The sequence below is a fragment of the Scyliorhinus canicula genome, chromosome 3 (assembly GCF_902713615.1).
Source record: "Scyliorhinus canicula chromosome 3, sScyCan1.1, whole genome shotgun sequence".
Classification (NCBI taxonomy): Eukaryota; Metazoa; Chordata; class Chondrichthyes; order Carcharhiniformes; family Scyliorhinidae; genus Scyliorhinus; species Scyliorhinus canicula.
The window spans coordinates 2,987,324-3,006,601 of record NC_052148.1 but is presented as its reverse complement, the minus strand read 5'-3'; the positions used below and the strand labels follow the sequence as shown (position 1 = coordinate 3,006,601).

Genomic DNA, 19,278 nt, shown 5'->3' with positions numbered 1-19,278 from the left:
GGCTGGGGCAGCATAGTGGCTGGCTGGGGCAGCATAGTGGCTGGCTGGGGCAGCATAGTGGCTGGCTGGGGCAGCATAGTGGCTGGCTGGAGCAGCATGGTGGCTGGCTGGAGCAGCATGGTGGCTGGCTGGAGCAGCATGGTGGCTGGAGCAGCATAGTGGCTGGCTGGGGCAGCATAGTGGCTGGCTGGGCAGCATAGTGGCTGGCTGGGGCAGCATGGTGGCTGGCTGGAGCAGCATAGTGGCTGGCTGGGGCAGCATAGTGGCTGGCTGGGGCAGCATAGTGGCTGGCTGGAGCAGCATAGTGGCTGGCTGGAGCAGCATAGTGGCTGGCTGGAGCAGCATAGTGGCTGGCTGGAGCAGCATAGTGGCTATCTGGGGCAGCATAGTGGCTGGCTGGGGCAGCATAGTGGCTGGCTGGGGCAGCATGGTGGCTGGCTGGAGCAGCATAGTGGCTGGCTGGAGCAGCATAGTGGCTGGCTGGGGCAGCATAGTGGCTGGCTGGAGCAGCATGGTGGCTGGCTGGAGCAGCATAGTGGCTGGGGCAGCATAGTGGCTGGCTGGAGCAGCATAGTGGCTGGCTGGGCAGCATGGTGGCTGGCTGGAGCAGCATAGTGGCTGGCTGGGGCAGCATGGTGGCTGGCTGGGGCAGCATGGTGGCTGGCTGGAGCAGCATAGTGGCTGGGGCAGCATAGTGGCTGGCTGGAGCAGCATAGTGGCTGGGGCAGCATAGTGGCTGGCTGGGGCAGCATAGTGTCTGGCTGGGGCAGCATAGTGGCTGGCTGGGGCAGCATGGTGGCTGGCTGGGGCAGCATGGTGGCTGGCTGGGGCAGCATGGTGGCTGGCTGGGGCAGCATGGTGGCTGGCTGGGGCAGCATGGTGGCTGGCTGGAGCAGCATAGTGGCTGGCTGGAGCAGCATAGTGGCTGGCTGGAGCAGCATAGTGGCTGGCTGGAGCAGCATGGTGGCTGGCTGGAGCAGCATAGTGGCTGGGGCAGCATAGTGGCTGGCTGGAGCAGCATAGTGGCTGGGGCAGCATAGTGGCTGGCTGGGGCAGCATAGTGGCTGGCTGGGGCAGCATAGTGGCTGGCTGGGGCAGCATGGTGGCTGGCTGGGGCAGCATGGTGGCTGGCTGGGGCAGCATGGTGGCTGGCTGGGGCAGCATGGTGGCTGGCTGGGGCAGCATGGTGGCTGGCTGGGGCAGCATGGTGGCTGGCTGGGGCAGCATGGTGGCTGGCTGGAGCAGCATAGTGGCTGGGGCAGCATAGTGGCTGGGGCAGCATGGTGGCTGGCTGGGGCAGCATAGTGGCTGGCTGGGGCAGCATGGTGGCTGGCTGGAGCAGCATAGTGGCTGGCTGGAGCAGCATAGTGGCTGGCTGGGGCAGCATAGTGGCTGGCTGGAGCAGCATAGTGGCTGGCTGGGCAGCATGGTGGCTGGCTGGAGCAGCATAGTGGCTGGCTGGGCAGCATGGTGGCTGGCTGGAGCAGCATAGTGGCTGGCTGGGGCAGCATGGTGGCTGGCTGGAGCAGCATAGTGGCTGGCTGGAGCAGCATAGTGGCTGGCTGGAGCAGCATAGTGGCTGGCTGGGCAGCATGGTGGCTGGCTGGAGCAGCATAGTGGCTGGCTGGGGCAGCATGGTGGCTGGCTGGAGCAGCATGGTGGCTGGCTGGGGCAGCATGGTGGCTGGCTGGGGTAGCATTGTGGCTGGCTGGAGCAGCATAGTGGCTGGCTGGAGCAGCATAGTGGCTGGCTGGAGCAGCATAGTGGCTGGCTGGAGCAGCATGGTGGCTGGGGCAGCATAGTGGCTGGCTGGGGCAGCATAGTGGCTGGCTGGGGCAGCATAGTGGCTGGCTGGAGCAGCATAGTGGCTGGCTGGGGCAGCATAGTGGCTGGCTGGAGCAGCATGGTGGCTGGCTGGAGCAGCATGGTGGCTGGCTGGGGCAGCATAGTGGCTGGGGCAGCATAGTGGCTGGCTGGGGCAGCATGGTGGCTGGCTGGGGCAGCATGGTGGCTGGCTGGAGCAGCATAGTGGCTGGCTGGAGCAGCATAGTGGCTGGCTGGAGCAGCATAGTGGCTGGCTGGGGCAGCATAGTGGCTGGCTGGGGCAGCATAGTGGCTGGCTGGGGCAGCATAGTGGCTGGGGCAGCATAGTGGCTGGCTGGGGCAGCATAGTGGCTGGGGCAGCATAGTGGCTGGCTGGGGCAGCATAGTGGCTGGCTGGGGCAGCATAGTGGCTGGGGCAGCATGGTGGCTGGCTGGGGCAGCATAGTGGCTGGAGCAGCATGGTGGCTGGCTGGAGCAGCATAGTGGCTGGCTGGGGCAGCATAGTGGCTGGGGCAGCATAGTGGCTGGCTGGGGCAGCATAGTGGCTGGCTGGGGCAGCATAGTGGCTGGCTGGAGCAGCATAGTGGCTGGGGCAGCATAGTGGCTGGGGCAGCATAGTGGCTGGCTGGGGCAGCATAGTGGCTGGCTGGGGCAGCATAGTGGCTGGCTGGGGCAGCATAGTGGCTGGCTGGGGCAGCATAGTGGCTGGCTGGGGCAGCATAGTGGCTGGCTGGGGCAGCATAGTGGCTGGCTGGGGCAGCATAGTGGCTGGGGCAGCATAGTGGCTGGCTGGAGCAGCATAGTGGCTGGGGCAGCATAGTGGATGGCTGGAGCAGCATGGTGGCTGGCTGGAGCAGCATAGTGGCTGGCTGGAGCAGCATAGTGGCTGGCTGGGGCAGCATAGTGGCTGGCTGGGGCAGCATAGTGGCTGGCTGGGGCAGCATAGTGGCTGGCTGGGGCAGCATAGTGGCTGGCTGGGGCAGCATAGTGGCTGGCTGGGGCAGCATAGTGGCTGGCTGGGGCAGCATAGTGGCTGGCTGGAGCAGCATGGTGGCTGGCTGGGGCAGCATAGTGGCTGGCTGGGGCAGCATAGTGGCTGGCTGGGGCAGCATGGTGGCTGGCTGGAGCAGCACTGTGGCTGGCTGGGGCAGCATAGTGGCTGGCTGGAGCAGCATGGTGGATGGCTGGGGCAGCATGGTGGCTGGCTGGAGCAGCATGGTGGCTGGCTGGAGCAGCATGGTGGCTGGCTGGAGCAGCATAGTGGCTGGCTGGAGCAGCATAGTGGCTGGCTGGAGCAGCATGGTGGCTGGCTGGAGCAGCATAGTGGCTGGAGCAGCATAGTGGCTGGGGCAGCATAGTGGCTGGGGCAGCATAGTGGCTGGCTGGGGCAGCATAGTGGCTGGGGCAGCATAGTGGCTGGCTGGAGCAGCATAGTGGCTGGGGCAGCATAGTGGCTGGGTGGGGCAGCATAGTGGCTGGCTGGAGCAGCATAGTGGCTGGCTGGGGCAGCATAGTGGCTGGGGCAGCATAGTGGCTGGCTGGGGCAGCATAGTGGCTGGCTGGAGCAGCATAGTGGCTGGCTGGAGCAGCATAGTGGCTGGCTGGAGCAGCATAGTGGCTGGCTGGAGCAGCATAGTGGCTGGCTGGGCAGCATGGTGGCTGGCTGGAGCAGCATAGTGGCTGGCTGGAGCAGCATAGTGGCTGGAGCAGCATAGTGGCTGGCTGGGGCAGCATGGTGGCTGGCTGGAGCAGCATGGTGGCTGGTTGGAGCAGCATAGTGGCTGGCTGGAGCAGCATAGTGGCTGGCTGGAGCAGCATAGTGGCTGGCTGGAGCAGCATAGTGGCTGGCTGGGGCAGCATGGTGGCTGGCTGGGGCAGCATGGTGGCTGGCTGGGGCAGCATGGTGGCTGGCTGGGGCAGCATGGTGGCTGGCTGGGGCAGCATGGTGGCTGGCTGGGGCAGCATGGTGGCTGGCTGGGGCAGCATGGTGGCTGGCTGGGGCAGCATGGTGGCTGGCTGGGGCAGCATGGTGGCTGGCTGGGGCAGCATGGTGGCTGGCTGGGGCAGCATGGTGGCTGGCTGGGGCAGCATGGTGGCTGGCTGGAGCAGCATAGTGGCTGGGGCAGCATAGTGGCTGGAGCAGAATAGTGGCTGGCTGGAGCAGCATAGTGGCTGGGGCAGCATAGTGGCTGGCTGGGGCAGCATAGTGGCTGGCTGGAGCAGCATAGTGGCTGGCTGGAGCAGCATAGTGGCTGGCTGGAGCAGCATAGTGGCTGGCTGGAGCAGCATAGTGGCTGGCTGGAGCAGCATAGTGGCTGGCTGGAGCAGCATAGTGGCTGGCTGGAGCAGCATAGTGGCTGGCTGGGGCAGCATAGTGGCTGGGGCAGCATAGTGGCTGGCTGGGGCAGCATAGTCGCTGGTTGGAGCAGCATAGTGGCTGGCTGGAGCAGCATAGTGGCAGGCTGGGGCAGCATGGTGGTTGGAGCAGCATAGTGTTTGGCTGGAGCAGCATAGTGGCTGGCTGGAGCAGCATAGTGGCTGGCTGGGGCAGCATGGTGGCTGGCTGGGGCAGCATAGTGGTTGGCTGGAGCAGCATAGTGGCAGGCTGGGGCAGCATAGTCGCTAGCTGGAGCAGCATAGTGGCTGGCTGGAGCAGCATAGTGGCTGGGGCAGCATAGTGGCTGGCTGGGGCAGCATAGTGGCTAGTTGGAGCAGCATAGTGGCTGGCTGGGGCAGCATAGTGGCTGGCTGGGGCAGCATAGTGGCTGGGGCAGCATAGTGGCTGGCTGGGGCAGCATAGTGGCTGGTTGGAGCAGCATAGTGGCTGGAGCAGCATAGTGGCTGGCTGGAGCAGCATAGTGGCTGGCTGGAGCAGCATAGTGGCTGGCTGGGGCAGCGTAGTGGCTGGTTGGAGCAGCATAGTGGCTGGGGCAGCATAGTGGCTGGCTGGGGCAGCATAGTGGCTGGCTGGAACAGCATAGTGGCTGGGCGGCCGCGTATCACAGGCCAGGGGGAGTCGCTGGTCGGGGGCCCATGACGGAGTCGCGGGGTCTGCGGGGAACAAGGTGAGGCTACGGAAGGAGACCTCCATTGTGGTAGCAAGTTCATTTAGGGCCCCCTTTTCCAGCAGTCGCTGGCGCACGTAATTTGACCTAAGGCCCGCAACAAAGGCATCGCGTACAGCAAGGTCTCTATGTTCTGCCGCGGTAACCACCTGGTAATTACAGTCACTAGATAAAGTTTTAAGCTCTCTCAGGAATTCTGCGAGTGATTCCGTAGGCCTCTGACGGTGAGTAGTGAACACATGTCGTGCATAGACTTCATTAACAGGCCTCACATACATTTTGTCGAGTAGCGCTAGGGCTTCAGTATACGAACCGGCACAGTTTAGTTGAGTAGTGATTCTGTGGCTCACCCTCACGTGCAGTAGGATCCGTTTCTGCTCCTCCGTTGTTTCGGCTGTGCTTGCTTCTGCCAGGTAGGCTTTAAAACACCGCAGCCAATGAGAAAAAATTTATTTTGCCTCTGCATCCTGTGGGTCGAGTTCCAGTCGCTCAGGCTTGAGGGCTGATTCCATGATTGATCCTGACTGTTTCTTAAGTAGATTAAATTGATGGAACCATCAATTCACTAGACACGTGCTTTAAGATATGAACAGTGGTTTTAATCTACTTCCAACAGAGCCAGCCTGTTCCGCGTTGAACTCTCGATGAACTGAATGACTGGCTCTGAGCATTGGTATTTATACAGCAGTCCAGGGGGAGGAGTCGTGGGCGGAGCCAAGAGTGGAGCCCTTTACAAGCTCCTAAGCATTCCCAGCACTACTCCCCCTAGTGGTCGGGTATCGCAACTGTGCTTCCAAATGCATGGTGTCATGTATATACAATACAGTGTGAATTACGGAATTACATTCACCACAGAGGGGAGAGAGAGAGAGGGAAGGAGGGGGGAGGGAGCGAGGAAAGGAGGGGGAGGGAGCGAAGGAGGGAGGGGGAGGGAGAGGGAAGGAGGGGGGAAGGTGAGGGGGAGGGAGAGAGGGAAGGAGGGAGGGAGGGAGAGTGGGAAGGAAGGGGAGGCAGAGGGGGAGGGAGAGAGGGAAGGAGGGGAGAGGGAGAGTGGGAAGGAGGGGGGATGGAGAGAGGGAGGGAGGGAGGGGGAGAGAGTGAAGAAAGGGGGGAGGGAGAGAGGGGGAGGGAGAGAGGGAAGGAGGGAGGGAGAGAGGGGAGGGAGAGAGGGCGGGAGGGGGAGGGAGAGGGAAGGAGGGAGGGAGGGAGAGAGAGTGAAGAAAGGGGGAGGGAGAGAGGGGGAGGGAGAGAGGGGGAGGGAGAGAGGGAAGGAGGGAGGGAGAGAGGGAGGGAGGGGAGGGAGAGAGGGAGGGAGGGGAGGGAGAGTGGGAGGGAGGGGAGGGAGAGGGAAGGAGGGGGGAGGGTGAGAGTGAGGGAGGGGGAGGGTGAGAGAAGGAGGGAGGAAGGGAGAGAGGGAAGGAGGGGGAGGGAGGGAGAGAGGGAAGGAGTGGGAGGGAGGGAGAGAGGGAAGGAGGGGGAGGGAGGAAGGGGGCAAAGTGAGAGAGAGAATTTCTGAAATGGAGAAAAGATACAGAGACTGACTCGAATATAACAACAACCGACATTCATACAGGACCCGGAACAAAGCTAAACATTCAAAAAATCAACAGCCTGCCTGATGCAGAGTTTGAAGGATATAATAATGGAAGAAATCTGAACAGGCGTAGACCCTATAACCGCTGAAGCCTGTGCCACCATTCACCTCACACCCACTTCATTCTCTGAGAAGACAGTGATCTCTCTATCCTGCCTTCAATGTGTTCAGCGATGGAGGATCCTCAATGCTCTGGGGTCGAGAAGTCCAAAGATTCTCACCCCTTTGAGTGAAGAAATTTCTCTTCACCTCAGTTTTAAATGATCAGCCCCTTATCCTAAGAGTGTGTCCCTGTGTTTGAGATTTCCCGACCAAGGGAGAAACCTCTCCACGTCCCCTATCAAACCCTAACACAATCTTGTTGGTTTCAGTGTGACAATGCAAAGCATCAGATCTAAACTCTGTAGTCTGCCACATCCAGCCGTGAATGGTGCTAAACAACTCACTGGAGGAGGAGGCTCCACAAATATCCCCACCCTCAATGATGGAGGAGCCCAGCAGATCTGTACTACAGACAAGGCTGAGGCATTCGCAACAATCTTCAGCCAGAAGTGCCGAGTGGATGATCCATCTCGGTCTCCTCCGGAGCTCCCCAGTGTTACAACCCCTTACAGGGACAGAGCTGTATACCATCCGCTTCCCTTCCTGCACACAAAGAATGAGCTACTCAGGTGGGCAGCACTGTAGCACAGTGGTTAACGCAGCTGTTTCACAGCTCCAGGGTCCCAGGTTCAATTCCCGGCTTGGGCCACTGTCTGTGCAGAGTCTGAACATTCTCCCCAGATCTGCGTGGGTTTCCTCCGGGTGCTCCGGTTTCCTCCCACAATCCAAAGATGCGCAGGTTAGGTGTATCGACCATGATAAAATGCCCTTAGTGTTCAAAAAGCATAGTTGAGTTGGGGTGACTGGGTTACAAGGATAAGATGGAGGCGTGAGCTTCCTCTTTCTAGGAACCGGTGCAGATTCGATGGGCCGAATGGCCTCCTTCTGCACTGTAAATTCTATGATTCTATGGCTCGGAAGTGGAGCTCCCTCTTAATTGGATGAGCTCCCCGCAGAACATAAACCCTGACCTGGAAGCAGTTCAAGGAAGGGGACCCTACGGGGAGTGCAGTGTGGATAGAAGTGATTGTTGTGACCTGGAGGTATGAAGTGAGTTGTACCCTGTCAGCCTGGCCTCTCGTGGACTCTTAGCCTCCATCTACAATACTCAGCATCACAGGTCTCAGTCTTCAGCCAATACGATTCACTCCAGGTGATATCAAGAAATGGCTGAAGGCACTGGATACTGTAAAGGCTGTGGGCTCTGACAATATCCCAGCAATAGTACTGAAGACTTGTGCTCCAGAACTTGCCGCACCCCGAGCCAAGCTGTTCCAGTACAGCTACAACACTGGCAGCTACCCGGCAATGTGGAAAATTGCCCAGGAGTGTCCTGTACACAGGAAACAGGACAAATCCAACCCAGCCAATTAGCACCCTATCTGTCTGCTCTCCATCATCAGCAAAGTGATGGAAGGAGTCATCAACAGTGCTGTCGAGCAGGACTTACTCAGCAATAACCTGCTCACTGACGCTCAGTTAGGGTTCCGCCAGGGTCACAGCTCCTGACCTCATTACAGCCTTGGTTCAAACATGGAGGTGAGGTGAGAGTGACTGCCCTTGACACCAGGGCAGCATTTGACCGAGTGTGGCTTCAAGGAGCCCGAGCTAAACATGAGTCAATGGGAATCAGGGGGGAAACTCTCCGCTGGTTGGGGTCATACCCGGCACAAAGGAAGGTGGTGGTTGGAGGTCAATCATCTCAACTCCAGGACGTCACTGCAGGAGTTCCTCAGGGTGGTGTCCTCGGCCCAGCCATCTTCAGCTGCTTCATCAATGACCTCCCTTCCATCATAAGGTCAGAAGTGGGGATGTTTGCGGCTGACTGCACAATGTTCAGCACCATTCGCAACTCCTCAGACACTGAAGCAGTCCATGTCCAAATGCAGCAAGACCTGGACAATATCCAGGCTTGGGGCTGACAAGGGGCAAGTTACATTCACACCACACAAGTGCCAGGCAATGCCCATCTCCTACAAGAGAGGATCTAACCATCACCCCTTGACATTCAATGGCATTACCATCGCTGAATCCCCACAATCAACATCCTGGGGGTTACCATTGATCAGAAACTGAACTGGACCCAGCCACATTAATACTGTGGCTACCAGGGCAGGTCAAAGGCTAGGAATCCTACAGAGAGTAACTCACCTCCTGAACCCCCCAAAGCCTGTCCACAAGGCACAAGTCAGGAGTGAGATGGAAAACTCTCCACTTGCCTGGATGAGTGCAGCTCCAACAACACTCAAGAAGCTCAACACCATCCAGGACAAAGCAGCCCCGCTTGATTGCTCCCCTTCCACAAATAGTCAAACCCTCCACCACCGACGCAGCGGCAGCCGTATGTCCCATCTACAAGATGCACTGCAGTAACTCACCAAGGCTCCTTAGACAGCACCTTCCAAACCCATGACCTCCACCAGCTAGAAGGACAAGAGCAGCAGATACCTGGGAACCCCACCACCTGGAGGGTCCCCTCCTAGTCACTCACCAGCCTGACTGGGAATATATCACCGTTCCTTCACTGTCGCTGGGACAACATCCTGGAATTCCCTCACTAACAGCACAGTGGATATACCTACACCAGAAAGACTGGAGCCGATCAAGAAGATAACTCACCACCACCTTCTGAAGGGCAACTGGGGATGGGCAATAAATGCTGGCCTAGCCAGCGACTCCCACATCCCGTAAATGAATAAAAAAAGGTCGAAAGAGAAAATGCTGGAAAATCTCAGCAAGTCTGGCAGCATCTGTAGGGAGAGAAAAGAGCTAACGTTTCGAGTCCGATGTCTCTTTGTTAGCTTTGACAAAGTGTCATCAGACTCGATTAGCTCTTTTCTCTCCATCCAGATGCTGCCAGACTTGCTGAGATTTTCCAGCATTTTCTCTTTGGTTTCAGATTCCAGCATTCACAGTAATTTGCTTTTATTAATAAAAAAAGGTCGTAGTCACAGGATAAGAGGCAGCAAATTTAAAACAGATTTGGGTAGAAACTACTTCTCCCAAAGGGTTGGGAATCTGTGGAATTCGCTGCCCCAGAGTGCGCTGGATGTAGGGATGGTGAGTAGCGCAGTGGTTAGCACTGTTGCTTCACAGCGTCAGGTTCGATTCCCGGCTTGGGTCACTGTCTGTGTGGAGTCTGCACGTTCTCCCCGTGTCTGCGTGGGTTTCCTCCGGGCGCTCCGGTTTCCTCCCACAAGTCCCGAAAGATGTGCTGTTAGGTGAATTGGACATTCTGAATTCTCCCTCTGTGTACCCGAACAGGCGCCAGAATGTGGCGACTAGGGGCTTTTCACAGTAACTTCATTGCAGTGTTAATGTAAGCCTACTTGTGACAATAAAGGTTGTTATTATTAAAATTTAAGGAGGAGTTAGACAGATTTTTAATTGGTAATAGGTTGAAGGATTATGGAGAACAGGCAGGACAGTGGTGTTAAGGCCAGCATCGGACCAGCCATGATCGAATGGCGGATCAGACCCGCTGGACAAAACTGTTGAATCCTGCTCCCATATCGAATGAATGTTTGATGATCCCCAATCCCTGTGGGACATTATCCATTCAATGAAAAGTGTTTCTTTGAAAAGGTTAAGAATAGACCTTGCATGAAAGAAATGCTCGTGAGGAGGGAGATTACCGGGAGCTGACACAAGTCACCAATGAAAATGCAAAATGTCTGCTCCAAGACATTGCTAGAAGTATTGAAAGATGGGCAGCACGGTAGCAGAGTGGTTAGCACTGTGGCTTCACGGTGCCAGGGTCCCAGGTTCGATTCCCCGCTGGGTCACTGTCTGTGCGGAGTCTGCGCGTTCTCCCCGTGTCTGCGTGGGTTTCCTCCGGGTGCTCCGGTTTCCTCCCACAGTCCAAAGATGTGCAGGTTAGGTGGATTGGCCATGATCAATTGCCCTTGGGTTGGGTAGGGTTACTGGGTTATGGGGATAGGGTGGAGGTGTTAACCTTGGGTAGGGTGCTCTTTCCAGGAGCCGGTGCAGACTCGATGGGCCGAATGGCCTCCTTCTGCACTGTAAATTCTATATAAATATATCTATCTCCCCTCAATTTAAAGCTATGTCCCCTCGTGCTGGACATCACCATCCGAGGAAAAAGGCTCTCAATGTCCACCCTATCTAATCCTCTGATCATCTTGTATGCCTCAATTAAGTCACCACTTAACCTTCTTCTCTCTAACGAAAACAGCCTCAAGTCCTTCAGCCTTTCCTCATAAATCTTCACTCCATACCAGGCAACATCCTTGTAAATCTCCTCTGTACCCTTTCCAATGCTTCCACATCCTTCCTATAATGCGGCGAACAGAACTGCACTCAATACTCCAAATGTGGCCGCACCAGAGTTTTGTACAACTGCAACATGACCCCATGGCTCCGAAACTCAATTCCCCTACCAATAAAAGCTAACACACCGTACGCCTTCTTAACAACCCTCTCAACCTGGGTGGCAACTTTCAGGGATCTATGGACATGGACACCGAGATCTCTCTGCTCGTCCACACTGCCAAGAATCTTACCATTAGCCCAGTACTCTGTCTTCCTGTTATTCCTTCCAAAATGAATCACCTCACACTTTTATGCATTAAACTCCATTTGCCACCTGTCAGTCCAGCTCTGCAGCTTTTCTATGTTCCTCTGTAACTTGTAACATCCTTCTGCACTGTCCACAACTCCACCTACTTTAGTGTCATCTGCAAATTTACTCACCCATCCTTCTACGCCCTCCTCCAGGTCATTTATAAAAATGACAAACAGCAGCGGCCCCAAACAGATCCTTGTGGGACACCATTAGCAACTGAACTCCAGGCTGAACATTTCCCATCAACAACCACCCTCTGTCTTCTTACAGCTAGCCAATTTCTGATCCAAACTGCTAAATCACCCTGAATCCCATGCCTCTGTATTTTCTGCAATAGCCTACCGTGGGGAACCGTATCGAACGCTTTACTGAAATCCATATACACCACATCAACTGCTTTACCCTCATCCACCTGTTTGGTCACCTTCTCGAAGAACTCAGTGATGTTTATGAGGCACGACCTACCCTTCACAAAACAATGTTGACTATCTCTAATCAATGTTTAGCACACAGCAGAATCGCTGGCTTTGAAAGCAGACCAAGCAGGCCAGCAGCACGGTTCGATTCCCGTAACAGCCTCCCCGAACAGGCGTCGGAATGTGGCGACTAGGGGCTTTTCACAGTAACTTCATTTGAAGCCTATTCGTGACAATAAGTGATTTTCATTTTCATTTCATTTCAAATTATTCCTTTCCAGATGATTATACATCCTATCTCTTATAATCCTCTCCAAGACTTTTCCCACAACAGAAGTAAAGCTCACTGGTCTATAGTTACCGGGGTTGTCTCTACTCCCCTTCTTGGACAAGGGGACAACATTTGCTATCCTCCAGTCTTCTGGCACTATTCCTGTAGACAAAGGTGACTTAAAGATCAAAGCCAAAGGCTCAGCAATCTCCTCCCTAGCTTCCCAGAGAATCCCAGGATAAATCCCATCTGGCCCAGTGGCCTTATCTATTTTCACACTTTCCAGAATCGCTAACACCTCCTCCTTATGAACCTCAAGCCCTTCTAGTCTAGTAGCCTGTATCTCAGTATTCCCCTCGACAACTTTGTCTTTTTCCTGTGTGAATACAGATGAAAAATATTCATTTAGCACCTCTCCTATCTCCTCAGACTCCACGCACAACTTCCCACTGCTGTCCTTGACTGGCCCTACTCTTACCTTAGTCATTCTTTTATTCCTGACATATCTATAGAGAGCTTTAGGGTTATCCTTGATCCTACCTGCCAAAGACTTTTCATGTCCATGCTTGGCTCTTCTTAGCTCTCTCTTTAGAGCCTTCCTAGCTAACTTGTAACTCTCTAGCGACCCAACTGAACCATCACGTCTCATCTTTACATAAGCCTCCTTCTTCCTCTTGACAAGTATTTCAACTACTTTAGTAACCCATGGTTCCCTCGCTCGACCACTTCCTCCCTGCCTGACAGGTACATACTTATCAAGGACACGCAGTAGCTGTTCCTTGAACATGCTCCACATTTCCATTGTGTCCATCCCCTGCAGTCTTCCTCTCCAGCCAATGCATCCTAAGTCTTGCCTCATCGCATCATAATTGCCTTTCCCCCAGCTATAACTCTTGCCCTGCAATGTATACCTATCCCTTTCCATCGCTAAAGTAAACGTAATCGAATTGTGGTCACTATCACCAAAATGCTCACCTACCTCCAAATCTAACACCTGTCCTGGTTCATTACTCAGTACCAAATCCAATACGGCCTCGCCTCTCGTTGGCCTATCTACAGACTGTGTCAGGAAACCCTCCTGCACACATTGGACAAAAACGGACCCATCTAAAGTACTTGAACTATAGTGTCTCCAGTCAATATTTGGAAAGTTAAAGTCTCCCATAACAACTACCCTGTCACTTTGGCTCCTATCCAGAATCATCTTTGCAATCCTTTCCTCTACATCTCTGGAACTTTTCAGAGGCCTATAGAAAATCCCTAACAGGGTGACCTCTCCTTTCCTGTTTCTAACCTCAGCCCATACTACCTCAGTATTCGAGTCCTCATCAAATGTCCTCTCAGCCACCGTAATACTGTCCTTGACTAACAATGCCACCCCTCCCCCTCTCTTACCACCTTCCCTGAACTTACTGAAATATCTAAACCCCGGCACCTGCAACAACCATTCCTCGCCCTGTTCTATCCATGTCTCCGAAATGGCCACAACATCGAAGTCCCAGGTACTAACCCATGCTGCAAGCTCACCCACCTTATTCCGGATGCTCCTGACATTGAAGTAGACGCACTTTAGACCACCTTCCTTCCTGCCGGTACACTCCTGCAACTTTGAAACCGTACTCATGACCTCACTACTCTCAGCTTCTTGTGTATTGGAGCTACAATTCAGGTTCCCAATCCCCTGCTGAACTAGTTTAAACCCTCCCGAAGAGCATTAGCAAACCTCCCCCCGAGGATATTAGTACCCCTCTGGTCCAGGTGTAGACCATCCCGTTTGTAGAGGTCCCACCTACCCCAGAATTAGCCCCAATTGTCCAAGAATCTGAAACCCTCCCTCCTGCACCATCCCTGCAGCCACGTGTTCAACTGCTCTCACTCCCTGTTCCTCGACTCGCTAGCACGTGGCACGGGTAACAACCCAGAGATAACTCTGTTTGTCCTGGATCTAAGTTTCCACCCTAGCTCCCTGAATTCCTGCCTTACATCCCTATCCCTTTTCCTACCTATGTCATTGGTACCTATGTGGACCACGACTTGGGGCTGTTCCCCCTCCCCCTTAAGGATCCCGAAAACACGATCCGAGACATCGCGGACCCTGGCACCTGGGAGGCAACACACCAACCGCGAGTCTCTCTCGTTCCCACAGAATCTCCTATCTATCCCCCTAACTATGGAATCTCCAATGACTAATGTTCTACTCCTTTCCCCCCCTTCCCTTCTGAGCAACAGGGACAGACTCTGTGCCAGAGACCTGTACCCCATGGCTGACCCCAGGTAAGTCATCCCCCCCAACAGTATCCAAAGCGGTATACTTGTTGCTAAGGGGAACAACCACAGGGGGTCCCTGTACTGACTGCTTCTTCCCAGCCCCTCTCACCGTCACCCATCTATCTTTATTATTTGGCGTAAGTACCTCCCTGAAGCTCCTATCTATGACCCCCCTCTGCCTCCCGAATGATCCGAAGTTCATCCAGGTTTCAGCTCTAGTTCCCTAACACGGTTTTTGTGGAGCTGGAGTTGGGTGCACTTCCCACAGATGAAATCAGCAGGGACACTGACGGCGTCCCTCACCTCAAACATTCTGCAGGAGGAGCATTGTACTGCCTTCCCTGACATCCCCTCTAGATAAAAAAACAAGAAAAAGAAAGGAAGAGTTTACCTGATATTCCCTGAAACCCTTAGGTTAGAGGAGGTGAAGGGTGGGGGGACACTGCAAGTGTAGTGTCTCGGGTTTAGCAACCGCCCGACTTGTATACAGGTACTCACCTTCCCGACAGGCCCCTGCTCCCGCCGAAAATCCACAGGCCGCTCCCGCTTCCCAACGGCCCCAGCCAGAATACCCCTGTTTCACTCACCGCATTACGGTGTCACCAACCTCAGGATTAGTTCAGATATCTGGCTTCTCAATAGCTGACTTCACCAGGTTTACAACTTTCCAACTCTGGTTTTTACTGGGAGCATCTCTCTCTGGCCCATGACTTCACTGAACAGAACTTTATTTCAGTTGTTCCTGTAATTTCCTGGAACTCCCATTCCCTGACTACAGACTGCTCTGTCTTTAGCTTCTTGGACTTATATTCTGCCCTTCGGTATTACCTTGCCTGCACTGGCAGCTTCTGTTCTTGTTTCCTGGATTGCCCTGATTCTAACTGCAGTCTGACTGCTTCTGCTTTTCAGTGTGGGTCTCTGGTTGCTAAACAACAGTTTACCTCTTCTCGCCTCTTTGGCTGAATTTACATCGGAAATCCTTAATTACAATGCAGGCAAAGTTTAAGTGAAACTAAAACCTATAGACATGCAGGCACCTTTGTTGAACCCTTTCTCAGCACACAAATAGAGAAACACAAATTATGCTTAATCTTCAATTTACACTAAATTCCTAAGAACAACTAACACATCAAGAACTTGAACAATCTCTATTTCCCAACAGAACATTCCCCGGTTCTACCCAAACCAATTATCTTTAAAGGCAGCTCATTGTCCCATTAAGACTTTGCATCTGAATATTTAATTCTGATTGACATAACTCAGATCATTTCTCACTCCACGCAAATTGGCCCTTATTTTATTTAAGGATTTTCAACTGTACTATTCCTTATTATTTTCTACAGCTAGTTTATTTCTTTTACAATCATCTCCCCTTCCTGACCCCCACCCCACCCTCTACCCTATGTGGCAACATTTCGCTCCAACTCCATCTACATGTTTGTTGATGGCACGACCAGAGTGGGTTGGATCTCGAACAACAATGAGTCTGAATACAGGAGGGAGATAGAGAACCTGGTGGAGTGGTGTAACGACAACAATCTCTCCCTCAATGCCAGCAAAACTAAAGAGCTGGTCATCGACTTCAGGAAGCAAAGTACTGTACACACCCCTGTCAGCATCAACGGAGCCGAGGTAGAGATGGTGAGCAGTTTCAAATTCCTAGGGGTGCACATCACCAAAAATCTATCCTGGTCCACTCATGTCGACGCTATCACCAAGAAAGCACAACAGCGCCTATACTTCCTCAGGAAACTAAGGAGATTCGGTATGTCCACATTAACCCTTACCAACTTTTACAGATGCACCATAGAAAGCATCCTATCGGGCTGCATCACAGCCTGGTATGGCAACTGCTTGGCCCAGGACCGCAAGGAACTTCAGAGAGTCGTGAATACCACCCAGTCCATCACACAAACCTGTCTCCCATCCATTGATTCTATCTACACCTCCCGCTGCCTGGGGAAAGCGGGCAGCATAATCAAAGATCCCTCCCACCCGGCTTACTCACTCTTCCAACTTCTTCCATCGGGCAGGAGATACAGAAGTCTGAGAACACGCACGAACAGACTCAATAACAGCTTCTTCCCCACTGTCACCAGACTCCTAAATGACCCTCTTATGGACTGATCTGATTTCTTCACACATCTTCTGTACTGAGTAGTACTACACCCCTGTATGCTTCATCCGATGCATGTGTTGATGTATTTATATTGTGTATTTATGTATGCCCTATGTTTTTCATGTATGGAATGATCTGTCTGGGCTGTACGTGGCACAATATATTTCACTCTATCCCGGTACACATGACAATAAATCAAATCCAATCCAGCTAAAGCAGTTGATCCTTTGTAGTCCTGGCTTTGGCGGCAATCCCCAGGTAACCATCATTCTCACTAATATTTGGATCTGAATGTTGGTTAGAATCATAGAATTTCTACGTGGCAGGAAGAGGCCATTTGTCCCATCGAGTCTGCAAACGGCCCATGCTCTGATCGAGCATCCCTACCTGGGCCCAATCACCCACTACTCACCCCGTAACCTCAGCTAGCTTTTTGGGCAATTTATCATGACCAGTCCACCTAACCTGCATATCTTTGGACTGTGGGAGAAAACCCGGAGCACCCGGAGGAAACCCACGCACACACGGGGAGAAAGTGAATACTCCACACAGACAGTCACCTGAGGTCAGAATCGAACCTGAGACCCTGGTGCTGTGAGGCAGTAGTGCTAACAACTGTGCCGCCCCTTGAAGAGAGGGAGGCACTCAGAGGTTATGTCTCCTACTTGAATATCCCTTCTCGACTGACTGGTGGACACTCATTCTCTCTCTGTCTGAATACTCATAAACTAAGGGGGAACAATCCCCATCAAAGTGCTCACCGTGTAGCTCTCAGTCTTGTGGATGTCTCACAGCAGCTCCTGCTCAAACTCTGAAACCTGGACATTGAACCCCTCCAGCTGGTGATACTTTCTGCATGGGTATGTGGCTATTCACCACATGAGAAGTATTTCTGATTTCCCACATGGAACAGGACATGCACCCCATGGTACTGAGATGCTTTGCCATGCCTCCATCTGTTCAGTGATAATCAAAATCCTCACTGAAAGGAACAACTAAAGACTTGAAAGAAAGTGTCTCCATCTCTTGGAGAATTGAATAGTGAATAAATGACAAAAAAACCCAAAACCGAGACCCTGTGTAGAAATACTCAGTAAGCCAGGCAGTTTATCTGGAGAGAAACAGAGTTAACAATTCAAGTCGATGATATTTTGCATTGTTGATGAAACGTCACCACCTGAAAAGTTATGTTTCTCTCTCCACAGCCACAGGACTATTTCCAGAATTTTCTGTGAATAAAAAGCGTGAGCTCTTTTCCTCTTCGCACCCGATTCCCACTTTCCAATTTCTGAATTTAGCATTTCATTAACTATGCCCCTCATTTCTGAGCTCACTCTGCGCTCGACACTCACACATTGCTCAGTGTCGGAGTGTAACTGTGCTGGAAGAGTTTGGGAGATTCTGATAATCTGTACTCACCCTTGCCCCAGATATCCTGGCACTGTTTCTCTGCAGACTGACAGGTCCCATCGCTGCAGTATAAATTTCCATTGCTGCATGTGTGACCGTCCTTTAGATACACATTCTCGGGGCAGTCTGAGGAATCTCCTCTGCAGAACTCGGGCAAGTCGCATTCTCCCCTCGATGGTCGACAAAGAGTAGCTGCTGGAAGAAACTGCAGAACCAAATGCTCATATTTTAAAAGGCTAATTTTTCCAGGCAGGGATAAGTGTGATTCTAAAGTAAATCAATAAGTTGCTGATAACCAATGGGATTTGTGATGTGCCTGGATACAGGAGTGTTTGTGGTGATGTTGGTAATCAGGATCACTGAGTCAGGAATGTACAGGGACCCAGGCAACTGGGATCTAACACTGCAATACCTCACGATTAGCAGTTCAGCTACCTGAGTAGCCAGCAATTGGATTCATCAGCAGGAAAACTGACCCAAAAACTGCAAGACTTTTACCAAAACCCAAATGGCTTATTCTAACCCAAAGAGCAGATGAAGCAGAGGATTTCAGAGAGTCCCAGAAAGCAGGGGGTGTTCAGAGAGAGAGAGCCCAGAAAGCAGGGGGTGTTCAGAGAGAGAGAGAGAGCCCAGAAAGCAGGGGGTGTTCAGAGAGAGAGAGAACCCAGAAAGCAGGAGGTGTTCAGAGAGAGAGAGAGAGCCCAGAAAGCAGGGGGTGTTCAGGGAGAGAGAGAGAGCCCAGAAAGCAGGGGGTGTTCAGGGAGAGAGAGAGCCCAGAAAGCAGGGGGTGTTCAGAGAGAGGAGAGAGAGCCCAGGAAGCAGGGGGTGTTCAGAGAGAGAGAGAGAGAGAGCCCAGAAAGCAGGGGGTGTTCAGAGAGAGAGAGAGAGCCCAGAAAGCAGGGGGTGTTCAGAGAGAGAAAGCCCAGAAAGCAGGGGGTGTTCAGAGAGAGAGAGAGAGAGCTCAGAAAGCAGGGGGTGTTCAGAGAGAGAGAGAGAGCCCAGAAAGCAGGGGGTGTTCAGAGAGAGAGAGAGAGCCCAGAAAGCAGGGGGTGTTCAGGGAGAGAGAGAGAGAGAGCCCAGAAAGCAGGGGGTGTTCAGAGACAGAGAGAGAGAGAGCCCAGAAAGCAGGGGGTGTTCAGAGAGAGAGAGAGAGCCCAGAAAGCAGGGGGTGTTCAGAGAGAGAGAGAGAGCCCAGAAAGCAGGGGGTGTTCAGAGGGAGAGAGAGAGCCCAGAAAGCAGGGGGTGTTCAGGGAGAGAGAAAGAGCCCAGAAAGCAGGGGGTGTTCAGAGAGAGAGAAAGAGCCCAGAAAGCAGGGGGTGTTCAGGGAGAGAGAGAGAGAGCCCAGAAAGCAGGGGGTGTTCAGAGAGAGAGAGCCCAGAAAGCAGGGGGTGTTCAGAGACAGAGAGCCCAGAAAGCAGGGGGTGTTCAGAGGGAGAGAGAGAGCCCAGATAGCAGGGGGTGTTCAGAGAGAGAGAGAGAGCCCAGAAAGCAGGGGGTGTTCAGAGAGAGAGCGAGAGCCCAGAAAGCAGGGGGTGTTCAGAGAGAGAGCGAGAGCCCAGAAAGCAGGGGGTGTTCAGAGAGAGAGAGAGAGCCCAGAAAGCAGGGGGTGTTCAGAGAGAGAGCG

The 19,278-nt window shown here is 53.4% G+C and overlaps 1 protein-coding gene across 1 annotated transcript in view; it reads right to left on the bottom strand.

The window, feature by feature from the left end:
* Positions 1-17,258: 17,258 nt before the first annotated feature.
* LOC119963788 (disintegrin and metalloproteinase domain-containing protein 12-like) overlaps positions 17,259-19,278 on the bottom strand; it is a 62,402-nt gene continuing 60,382 nt past the window's right edge. Inside the window, exon 6 of the mRNA XM_038793075.1 lies at positions 17,259-17,859. Within this exon, the coding sequence (XP_038649003.1) occupies positions 17,593-17,859 (267 nt within the window). The 3' untranslated portion in view covers positions 17,259-17,592. The remainder of the gene's footprint in view (positions 17,860-19,278) is intronic.